We start from the raw sequence: 13,413 nt of genomic DNA on the forward strand, positions 1-13,413 counted from the left end.
GACCAGTTGTGGTACACTGGTTGGAATGAGAAAAAACAATCAGTTCGATGGATCCACTGAGGTGGTTCGATCCTGTGATGCAAGCACCTCAGGCGAGAACTCAACTGACTGAGCTAAATCCCATCCCCCACAAAAGAAGTCTTCACTGTTAAGTTACACATGTTTGCAAGTTACATGCTCTCCGCTATCAACTTCAGTCTAATAACTGCCTCCACAAAGCTGTTTGTCACAAAATAATCATAGTCAGAGACAGGTTCTGCAGATGTATTTCTGGAATTGGTCATGACATGGCTCCCAAATTTTGGGAAGATAACTGTAATTGATGGCCGTCTACATTTTTGTTAACAAATGGCCAGTTACAAAACAGATTTTCTCACAGCAAATGGTGGTTGATGAAAGGTGAATGGTGTATTTACAATCCTCCAATTTTGCTTTTGAATGTTTATTCTCCATTTTCTTATGATAGCTGGATGTTGATTACAACTCTACATTTTCTCCTGACAACAAACATTACAAGATTACAAAATATGTCATGGATGTTGGTTCTAACAATACATTATGTTGTGAACCAACTGTCGAAATATCCGTATGTTACCACATATATTATCTTGTGATGACAAGTTAAAAGAATTCTTTTACACAATTCTGCATTCTCTGCTAATAATATGTAATGATTTAGGATTTAGGTTATATTTCCACCTCGTATCTGGTTGGTCGATGGATGAATGGATGAATGCAGTGACACCGATACCTAGTAGGTGGATGAATGGATGGATGGATGAATGCACCGACACTGGTTCCTGGTTACTGGATGGATGGATGGATGAATGCAGCAACACTAGTTCCTGGTTGGTGTATGCTCTCTGCTGCCTGCTCACTGCAATGAGTTGTTTTGGTGCACAACATGTCAGCCATCTGCTGCTACATACGAGAACCTTCACTCAGCAAGCGCACCTGTAGAAACAAACTTGGTAAAATAATATTAATATCTCAAGATGGCATGCATGGATGGAATGGATGGAATGGGATGGATGGAATGAGATGGTTGGAATGGGATGGATAGATGGGATTGATGGATGGGATGGATGGGAGGGACGGGGAGGGAGGGAAGGACAGGAGGGATGGATAGATGGATGGAAGGGATGGAATGGCATGGGATGGATGGATGGACAGGATGGGGTGAGATGGGTAAATGAACGGGACGGGATGGGAGTGGATGGGATGGGTGGAATGGATGGATGGGATGGGATGGATTGATGTGATGGGATGACGGGATTGATGGAACGGGATGAGATGGAATGCAGATGGGATGGGATGGAATGGATGGAATGGATGGATGGATAAATGGATGGGAAGGGATGGGGTGAGATGGGTAAATGAGATGGATTGAGATGAACGGGATGGGATGGGATGGGATGGGATGGATAGATTAATGGAATGGATGGATGGGATGGGATGGCATGAAGGGATGGGATGGACAGGATGGATGGATGGATGGATGGGAAGGGATGGATGGGAAGGGATGGGATGGACAGGATGGATGGATGGATGGTTGGATAGATGGATGGATGGATGGGAAGGGATGGACAGGATGGATGGATGGGATGGACAGGATGGATGGATGGCATGGATGGATGGGAAGGGATGGTATGGACAGGATGGCATGGATGGATGGATGGGATAGACAGGATGGATGAATGGATGGAAAGGGATAGGATGGACAGGATGGATGGCACAGATGGATGGGAAGGGATGGGATGGATGGCATGGATGGATGGATGGGAGGGAAGGGATGGGATAGACAGGATGGATGGATGGATGGGAATGGATGGATGGATGGATGGGAAGGGATGGATGGATGGATGGATGGAGATGGGGATGGGATGGACAGGATAGATGGCATGGATGGATGGGAAGGGATGGGATGGATTGATGGATGGATGGATGGGAAGGGATGGGATGGATGGCATGGATGGATGGATGGATGGATGGATGGGAAGGGATGGGATGGACAGGATGGATGGATGGGATGGATGGGAAGGGATGGACAGGATGGATGGCATGGATGGGAAGGGATGGATGGGAATGGGGATAGGATGGATGGCATGGGATGGACAGGATGGCATGGCATGGATGGATGGATGGGGGATGGGGATGGGATGGATGGATGGATGGATGGATGGATGGATGGATGGATGGGAAGGATGGGACAGGATGGACATGGCATGGGATGGGATGGGGATGGGATGGACGGGAAGGGAAGGGAAGGGAAGGGAAGGGATGGGATGGGATGGGATGGACAGGATGGATGGCATGGATGGGAAGGGATGGGATGGGATGGGATGGGATGGGATGGACAGGATGGATGGGATGGATGGGATGGGATGGATGGGATGGATGGGATGGATGGGATAGGATGGATGGATGGATGGCATGGATGGATAGGATGGATGGGATGGATGGGATGGATGGGATAGGATGGATGGATGTGATGTGATGTATGGTTCATTAACTGATTGAGAGATTGATTGATTGTGATTGATTGGGCTATTTCTTGTTCCAGCCAGTGCATCACATCTGGTATATCAAAGGTCATGGTATGTGCTATCTTGTCTATAAGATCCCTTACTACTAATGGAAAAATGTAGCAGGTTTCCTCTCTAAAATTATGTCAAAATTACCAAATGTTTGACATCCAGTAGCCGTTGATTAATAAGGAAGGAAATGGGTTTTTCTAACAATGCACTCAACACATTTTATTTACGGTTATATGGCGTCGAACATATGGTTAAGGACCACACAGATATTAATGGAGGAAACCCACTGTCGCCACTTCATGGGCTACTCTTTTTGATTAGCAGCAAGGGATCTTTTATATGCACCATCCCATAGACAGGATAGCACATACCAAGGCCTTTGATGTACCAGTCGTGGTGCACTGGCTGAAGCGAGAAATAGCCCAATGGGCCCACCGATGGGGATCGATCCCAAACCGACCACGCATCAAGCGTGCACTTTATCACTGGGCTACGTCCCGCCCCAACTGTTGATTAATAAATCAATGTGCTCTAGTGGTGTCTTTAAACAAAACAAACCATAACATTTCCAATGTTCAAAATAAGCATTTGTCTGTTTGTTCCATCAAATGAAAATCTGCTCGGACAAGCAGAATGTACCTCAAAGGTTATCAGGTGGATAAGTAAACAAAAACAAAAAAACATTTCATTTTAAGTAATCATAAACGTTTTTGGACAAATAAAAATACTGATGGACATGTAGATCTTTTGGAATAGTGAAAAATTATGCTTCTTTTTATCTCTGGTTTCTCCACTAAGTGTTTTTATCATTATCCTTAAGATCAAAATACTTAAAACACTATGGATATATAAATTTTACACTACTGACATGATCCTACTGTATGAACTCAACAATACCTTATCAATTTCAGCACACAGGGAATCTATGGTATCTTCCAACATGGCGACCCGTTTTCTCACTTCCTCTTTATCTTGCTTCACCTGGCTACACTGTACTTGGTACTCGGATTTGTGCTGCTGCAATATGGCTAGCTTTTCTTGTAACGATGATATCTGTCTGAAAGTGAGAAGGGTGTCATTGATTATTTAACCTTGATGTGACATTGTGTCTATGGAATATTGCCAATGACTGAAAATCCCAAATGTTTATCAATCATTTCACTAATATAGATGCTTACACCCATTGAAGGTTAAACAAAAATTCCTTTCCTTTATTGTGTGTATGCATGGATACTGTGAAGCAAGAAGGCTGACATAACATTATCTGCTTGATACCTGCAGATACTAGCTTCCTTCTAATAGCTGACACAACATCAACTGCCCAATATCTGCAGCTGCTAGCTTCGTGATGGCTGACACAACATTAACTGCTTGATACCTGCAGATACTAGCTTTCTGATGGCTGACATGACATTAACTGCTTGATACCTGCAGATGCTAGTTTCCTGATGGTTGACATAATATTAACTGCTTGATACCTGCAGATACCAGCTTCCTGGTGATTCAACATAACATTAACTGCTTGATACCTGCAGATATTAGCTTCCTGGTGATTCAGCATAACATTAACTGCTTGATACCTGCAGATACTAGCTTCCTGATGGCTGACATAACATTAACTACTTGATACCAACAGATACTAGCTTCCTGGTGATTTAACATGACATTAACTGCCTGATACCTGCAGATACTAGCTCCCTGATGGATGACATAATATTAACTACTTGATACCTACAGATACTAGCTCCCTGATGGATGACATAATATTAACTGCTTGATACTTTCAGGTACTAGCTTTCTGGTGATTTAACATAACATTAACTGCTTGATACCTACATATACTAGCTTCCTGGTGATTTAACATGACATTAACTGCTTGATACCTACATATACTAGCTTCCTGGTGATTTAACATGACATTAACTGCTTGATACCTACATATACTAGCTTCCTGGTGATTTAACATGACATTAACTGCTTGATACCTACATATACTAGCTTCCTGGTGATTTAACATGACATTAACTGCTTGATACCTACATATACTAGTTTCCTGGTAGCTGACATAACATTAACTGCTGGATACCTGCAGATACTAGCTTCCTGATAGCTGACATAACATTAACTGCTTGATACATGCAGATGCTAGCTTCCTGATGGCTGATATAACATTAACTGCTTGATACCTACAGATACTAGCTTCCTGATAGCTGACATAACATTAACTGTTTGATACCTGCAGATACTAGCCTCATAGCTGACATAACATTAACTGCTTGATACCTGCAGATACTAGCTTCCTGCCGACTGATGTTTTCAAGCTGCTGTTCCTGCTTGCCGAGATCGGCTGTTAGTCCGGTATAGTTAGACATCTCGCTGTCCTTTTCTTCATTCAGCACCTCCAGTCTGGTGAGCAGAGTCTGTAGCTTGTCATGGTAGCTCATACCTGGAATTAGGCAAAAAAATAATATAATCTAACCACCATTCACTTCACATGAGGTGGAGTTCACTGTTGTTTTGTTTTTATAATTTTAATTTTTAATTCTTTTTTTGGAACAGGGTAGTTAAAATATGCATTTTCAGATAACATTTCTTGCCATTTCAACAAAGAATTCAAATTATTTACAAGTGTATTAATGTTTTTCCACAAATAACCAACACTACTTTGATGTCATGGGTAGAAATTTAAAAATCCTTCCATTAGTTGTCATCATAAAAAAAATAATCACTAGTCTCACCCCCACCCCCAATTATAGGTAGGAATAGCATGACTAATAAATACTTTTGTGGGCAATCTTGCGGAAAACAAATACAAACACACACATAGCATAGTATTCACAATGGATCATATTTAACTGACCTGGGTCCATATATTCGAGGCCATCTTAACACTTCGAAATCATAAAACCGTCGTAGGCTATAATGTCACTATAGCACACATCACATTGACCTTATAGCTTACAATGGTTTTCAATTTCGTAGCACTAAGATGGCTTCGAAAATATGGACCCAGGTGAACTAGTGGCATTCAAACTACTCAATTTTTACTCCCAAGATGTTACGTCTATATACCTTTGGTCTCGGTGTATTTGTGAGGAGAATATGACGACTGGTTGGTCTGCTTCCTGGAGCCCAGACTTCTCACCCGGCCCTGGTACTCCTGGATGATCTGCTGCAGCATGATGTTAATGCTGACGAGGTCACGGAACAGTGGCAGACGGGACACACAGACTTTCCCTGAGAACAGCTCTTACACACATTGTGACCACACGGGATCAGCAACATGGGCATGGTTTCTGTGCTGATCTACAACACAAACAGGCATACAGAAAGTCTCACTTTACTTGTATGTTATGGGACATACTCTAGTTTTTAAACACTAAGGCATATTTGTTTTAGCCGTTTTTGATAACTGAAATCATACTTGACTTCGATTTTATGGTTTAGATTATTAATTTTCGTATATTCAAAGTGTTTTTGGTCATCCTGGTGTTTTAATATCACAAAATGCATTTATCATATTTTTAAAAATGTACGTGCGTCTGAGAAGTAACAGTTATGGAGTCGAGTGTTAGTCTATTTTTAGAGGGTATTTCACCAGTTTAAAGTCACAGACTCATGTTTTACTCAGTTGTAACATTATCCAAATGTATTACAGGTTTGTAGATTAACTAAACTTATTGTTAATTTTCACATGTTGAAACTAGGATCTGTCCCTTTACAAAAGAAATGTTCAATACATTTGTCATTAACAAAACACTAACTTAAAACTTAAGGGCTGAATTTACGAAGACTGTTTTTCTTACATGCAGATGTTTAAGCATTGGAAATGTATGTAGTTAGATGCATATAAGTCTAAAACAGGCTTTGTAAATTTGGCCCAATATGTTTCCCATGATGTCATGGCAATTATTTTGCATGGAGAATCATACATTTAATATAGGCTTACCGCCTGTTTGCCAATCATCTTCATTTACTGAATAAATATTGTTTTAAAAACAATTACTTTGCCAGAATAAATTCTATGAAAAATTACACAATATTTAAATGAAATAATATTATATGACTGCCCTTTTCACAAAGAACTTGCTAATTTTTAATTACCTTGCACACACACACACACACACACACACACAATTGTGTTACCCACCCACAAGCCAAATCACCATTTTGTTGTGCAGTTATATATTATTAAGTGTCTGCATTACCACATACACAATCATTATTTTGTAATAAAAATAACAAAAAACTTCAAAAGGTTTATTTAAATACTATAATGGTCAACCTACCAATAATGGCAAACATAAACAAAAATGGAAAGGCATTTCTCTATTTCGTGTCACTGTATTTGAGTCTTATTGTAAGACTTACAGCAAGTTCAGCTGTAACAGACTCATGAATATACATGTAGTCCAGACTCATGAATATACATGTAGTCCAGACTCGGCTAGAGTACCGGTACACCTGTAATACTGACATCACCAGAACTTAGCCCAGTGGTAAAGTGCTTGCCTGATGTGCGATTGCTTTGTGACTGATCCCAGTCACATTGGTTATATCTCATTCTGGCCAGTGCTCCACGACTGGTGTAACAAAGGCCATACAATATGTACTATCCTGTCTATGGAATGGTGATATAAAAGATCCTTGCTGCTAACTGAAATGAGCATCCCATAGAGTCGTGGTAGACGGTTTCTTCTCTACTTTAATAGTAATTATCTATATAGTCCTTAACCATATCTCCAACATACTATTACTGTAAATAAAATGTTCTGAGTGTGTCAAGAATTTTTTTTTTTCTCTATTTCTTTTAACTGAACTGCACACTAAGTCATGACCAAACATAAACACAGAAAAAGGTTAATAACAGCATGGCTAACCAGTATATAGAAGATACATCACAAGAGTTTTTACTATGGAAAATATCAACCGAGTCTATGTTAATCAATATTTGTCAAGGCTCTGCCAAGACAAATACCAATTAACTAGACGAGGTTGATATTTTTCATATTAAAAAACATGAGTAGCGTGTTCTATTTATCCTAAAACACTTCTAAAATAACATTTTAATTCAGTATTTAGTAAATCAAAGTTCTGAAAGTTATGACATCACCGTGATTAGCAGAAATGTGGTCTGACATCACGCATTTCAACTAAATCTCATCAAAACATTATGCTCAGGTATACAATTCTTGTTGGCTGTAAACAAATGACCCATTAACAGTAAAACATTATTAACCCAAGTTAATAACATTTAATAAATATCAAATGGTTTTATGACATGGATCTTATGAGTAAGTTATAGGATAAAATTATACTTTATTTTTCACTCACCATATGTTTTGAGCAAACACCACAATGATGGCTGGATAAAGTCCTATCTAAATGATCACCAGTATCAGCATGTGCATCATCTGACACCTTCTCCATTTGATCTCCTTCTCCTGACCATCTTGTTTGAGAAATACATAAATCAGTTTTCACTTTGCTAACAATCTTGTCAGCCAGATCATTAAACTGTTCAGGGGAGATAAGCTGACTGTGCTGCCCTCTGTCTGCCGTTTGGGTGAAAGTCTGTAGATTCAGTAATTTACCACTAGATGCTGATCCAACATCGGTGGTCACTTTTCTTCCTGCAGCATCTCTGCTTTTGGCAGGTGTTATTTTATAGGTCTTACTTTGAACACTTGTATCATCTTTCGATGTCCGTGTCTGAAGCCAACTTTTGAATTTATTGCTGCAGTCTTTTCTATCACTGGCAACATTGTTTATTTCTCGTGGTGGTTGGGAGGTAGAGCCAGGGATAGTAACATTTCTAGTCTGAATATATTTCCTTGTGCTGCTGCTGTTTTCGGAATCTTTTCTTTTGTAACTTGATGATTTGACACCGTGTGCAGATTTGTCTTCAGGACTTTGTTTGACAGGTGCTTAAAAACAAGAAAATGGTAAACTCCAGCATACACAGATCTGGAAATTATAACAAAATAAATCAAACAAAGAGTTTTTACCAATATTGATTTAAAAATAGGAGAGAGTAGGGTTGGTGATCATACACTCTAAAACGGCTAGAAAAGCACAGCCATCGAAATTCACAATGACAATCAGCAGTGCTACCACAAGAAGCTGATGAAAAATTGATTTGCAAGGGTATACCGGTAGTTAGTATTATCAGGTATTTACTACACAATGACGTCATGTAGTTTAAAGCGTTTGCGTTTACATCTTTCTAGTTTCAGTGTTACTTAATCTTGTAATAAAATGGTAGTTTAATGCAATTCATTATAGATTTATTTTTATCATATCACTACTAAGGAATAGCATTGGGCACGCCCATTACATAAATCACATATTTTGAGACATAAGTATGCAAATATTTAGAACATAAGTATGCAAATTACATTATTACGCAAATTATATACCAAAACGTGGAACTATTTTCACCTGTCAAAATTGTTGACGAACAAACATGGCGTCTTTTGAAGTTGTCTTTTGCAAGTATGCAAAGTATGAGAAAATCCCCGCGATTGCAGAGACGTTATTCCAAAAATGTGGGCAAACACACAAAATCCCCTTCGATGTCCCGTTGAAGTTTTCAAGTTTTATTCTTCAAAACGACCGCGAAATTTTGTGCTGACGACCCATTCTACATTGCTACACACGCACATACACACACACACTTGGTATGCCGAAAGCAGGAGAACAGTGGTTCCTCGGGCAATGCATTGGTAGAAATAAACTTGCTGGACTGATGAAAAACATGTGTTCGAGTGGTAATATTTGTACCACTAAACGACTGACGAACCACTCTGCACACAAATATCTGGTCCAAAAACTGAACGACAATCACGTTCCTGCTCATTAAAACATGCAGATAACAGGACACAAAAATATTCATTCAGTTAATGCATACAGCCATATAAATCACGACCAACACAAAGAACTGTCGCACATTCTGTCCGCGATATCTACATCTGGTGAATCCTCAAGTTTGGTTCCCGCGTGTTCGTCTTCGAAGGAAATCCGACAACACTTTTAAATTCGAAACAATCACAGATCATCAATATTTCCGGCGGTGTGAACACACTGTTTGGAGGCAATGTCAGTGGGGGCAACATCGTAATAAATCTGGCTCAGCCTAAAAGTCCTGTTGTCCCCATAAAACAACGAAGAATCATTTTGGTAGATTCCGACGGCGACTGAACTTGATGAAGCCCTTAAATAGGTCAGTGACGTAGATGCGCCTATGTCTGACAATGACGTAGTATTCAGCAAAATGCCGCGAAAAGTTATTTTAAAAAATTTGGCTATTGTCAGTTATTTTATTATAATTTCATTGTTTATATATAAAACTGTTAAATTAGTATTAAATTGTTTAAATAGCTACAATCGTTCTGTCCGTTTTTAACCTAATTTCAGAAAGCATAGATAACCTTCAAGGTGTATTGACAAACCGATTACCAGCTGAGTGATTGACATGTACATGTATTCATATGTCATAACAAATTGTTACGTCCGAGCGTTGGGGTTTTGTTTATTAATCATTTAAGTGAAAAATAAACAAAATTGACAGTGATATGATAAATAGAATTCGTCACTCGTATTTTTTAATATGGTAAATATCAACCTCGGCCTGTTAATCTGTATTTGTCTCGCCAAAGGCTCGACAAATACAGATTAACGAAGCCTCGGTTGATATTTCCCATATTAAAAAATACTCGTGACGAATCCTCTATTTATTTTTTTACAGAATATATAGAACTTTGGATTTTGAAAATTATCTGTGAAACGTGAATAAAATACAAAGTTAAAGCAATAACCAGAACAGTAAAGTTGTTTACGTCGTTTCTGTATACATAGACTTGTAGCTGATGTAGGCTATATCGAAAATATAGGCTTTAAAAAACAATTTAAAAAATAGCAGGGGTAATAAATAGAATAACAAACTCAGTACCAGTTATTATCAAATTTATGTCCCTCGTGAAATAATTTTCACTTGTCACTCACTGAAGCTCGTGACTAGAGAAAATTATTTCACTCAGAACATAAATTTGATAATAACTGGTAAATCGTTTATTATCCTTTATATTATCTACATCAAAAGATGATCTAAAATGCAAGGGCAAAAAGCAGATTTAAAATGTCAGTTATTAGTTTTAATTATTATTCCTTGTCTTCTCTAAGTTCTGAGTTATCTTAGGCAAGGTTGGCAACATCTCAAACCTTGCATACATAATGTTAATGTAAATTACATACAAATAAATAGCCTGGGTAGCATATTTAAATACCTCCAGCTTCACTTTGTTTTTCTTCCTTTCGCTGCTTCAACCAGTTCTGCTGCCTCAATTTTATTTCTTTGACCTACAATTTAAACATTGCTTTGAGCAGTCAAAAGCATTCTGCCATTAAACACTTGTGCATTCATAAGACACTTTTATTGCATGATCATGTGAATAAGACAAAGATCATCAGATTGGGTCCACGGATTCATAGTTTTGTATCAAGAGTGTCCTCAGTCTTTCATGTATGCGCCATCTTCAATAATGCAAGCTGTAATCCTATATCTCATACTAGTGTTAACAGATAAATCAACCTCCACAGCAGGGATTCGAACCACAGACAGTCAGAATGAGAGTCCAGTGCTCTACCAACTAAGCTAATAGGCAAATTCCCATTAACTACTGCCAGTAGGAACACTTCTAATAGGTGTCTAATCAAGTGTTGTGTAATCCTCAGCCGCTTGTCTTCAAATGCCTGAATAAGAATCTGATATCACATTGGTGTTTACTTTAGGAACACTTCTGGAGATGCTGTGATTTGATTCATTCAAAAATATCTTTATGAAGGACTAGCAAATATGGTAGCCACTTGACATTTCAGTACAGAAACAGTCACTTTAGACATGTATGCTAAGTGGATGATCATTATCTTACACATAGTGATGTCTCGAGATATTACAACATTAACACAATGCTGGGCAGTCAAGCTGCCAACAATTGTCCAGGAATGCATTATGTAGTTGACTGAGATACCTCTCCACACCATCACCACAGCATAATTGCAATATCTAATTTAGCGATTGGCTGAAGCACATGTATAATACAGTTCTTAACCAAGCCTTGTCTATGAACAATAAGTAACAGAATTTGGAGCCGATGTAAGGACTGGGTGTGTTCTTAACACAAGACTACAATTATATCCCAGTTAGAGCTTGTAAAAGTTCAACTGTCCATGGCCTACAGCTCCGGGACGTAGCTTCGCTTGAGGGGGGAGTATGTAGTAGTGTAGGTATGAGGTGCTCCTACTGGAAGTAGCTAGTGGGAAGTTTTCTATTAGCTCAGTTGGTAGAGCACTGGACTATCGAGGAGGTTGATTTTTCTCTTACAAATACACTGTCCCATTCTACATGTGCAACAAGTCCCAGGTAACAAAATTAGTCGAGAATGGTTGTTCAGGTTACCAAGATAGTCCAGAATGATATTTCGTTCTTCCCAAAATGATAATGGGAATTGTAAACTTTATAAATAGGTTACCAGGCCTGTAATTTATGGCGACCTGTATATATGGAAAACCATGCGCTATGCTTATTTCGATTCCTGATTCCCTTTAACTGTTCTGGATGCTGACTACTTTTAACTGAGCTGATTGACAGCAACTGACCAGGAAATGTTCTTCAAACTCAAACCTTTGACCAGCATAGTGATGCTCTATTAGGCCTCTCTCTCTCTCTCTCTCTCTTTCTCTCTCTCTCTCTCTCTCTCTCTCTCTGAAACTATCTCTCTCTCTCTACTCTAATACATGCCATTTAAAAAAAAAAAAAAAAAAGTAAATCATTGCAACTGTCTTATTTTGAATTTGTGGATTGCATAACAGAAACATTCACCATGCAGTCTATGTAGACATATCGGTTTAAAATCTGCCAGCAACCCCCCCCCCCCCCCAACAATATTTGTTCGAATTAATGTAAGTTTAGGTTTAGGGTTAGGGTTAGTATCACTACGTTTTGCCTTTGAAAAATTAGACATTTTGACTATTCTTTGTAAAATTTCTTCTAATACGGTGCTTTTATTGGTGCTTTTGGTAGAAATATAGCACAGAAGACACAATAAGGCATTATGGGACTAAAGGTTCGTTTTATTCCATAAACACTTGGTTCATTCCGTCAAAATACACGCTATGATATTTAAAACTATTAAAATGCAGTCTCACTTGCTGATCCACTGTGTGGCCGAGTGGATACAGTGCTCGGCTACAGTCCCGATGGTCTGAAGTTCGAATCCAGACCCTAGCACTTGATATCGCTAATTCAATACCCCAAATGGGGGGGGGGTGCGGGCAGAAATCTTTCCAACATATCAATCAGAGGCATGAGTAATTAAAACAACAAAAACAACAATGGCAACAACAGACCAAAGCAAATGTAACATTAGCATTCCCTAAGTTGCCTAACTACATCACATGTAGAATTGTGAAATGCTCATGAAATGAAACATTTCTCTCGGATATACCTTTTCAGCGACTTCAGATTTCTTCATTGTTTCCTTTACAACAGAAAATTATCCATTATTCTTATTTATTTTATGAAAAATTATATAAACATACTACGAAGACAAATCAGGTTGATACAGGACACCATTTGTAAACAACTAAAAGGGAGATAATCATGTAAGTGCAAATTAATTTTTAGGGAACAGTATTGAGAAAACTAAAATACGTGTACATGTGTAACTCAAAACAATGCCTTCCCTAAATTTTTCCCTAAATGTTTTCGTAGATGATTTTGTTAATAAGCGTATATGCTAATTAAAATGTAAACAATAAAACATTATTAAGGAATCATTAATAAATTGTATTGTGAGACCAATTTGATAATAACCGA

The 13,413-nt window shown here is 38.5% G+C and overlaps 1 protein-coding gene across 1 annotated transcript; it reads right to left on the reverse strand.

Annotated features, from left to right (window-relative positions):
- LOC121380838 lies at window positions 1–13,163 on the reverse strand. The gene is given in 8 exon segments (XM_041509826.1): window positions 1–954; window positions 3,435–3,594; window positions 4,821–4,983; window positions 5,610–5,732; window positions 5,735–5,843; window positions 7,872–8,464; window positions 10,823–10,895; window positions 13,043–13,163. Coding segments are annotated over 8 exon segments (1,281 nt in total). The 5' UTR covers window positions 13,070–13,163; the 3' UTR covers window positions 1–921.
- Between the last annotated feature and the right edge of the window lie 250 nt (window positions 13,164–13,413).

Source organism: Gigantopelta aegis, chromosome 9, assembly GCF_016097555.1.
Source record: "Gigantopelta aegis isolate Gae_Host chromosome 9, Gae_host_genome, whole genome shotgun sequence".
In the NCBI taxonomy this organism is placed as follows: domain Eukaryota; kingdom Metazoa; phylum Mollusca; class Gastropoda; order Neomphalida; family Peltospiridae; genus Gigantopelta; species Gigantopelta aegis.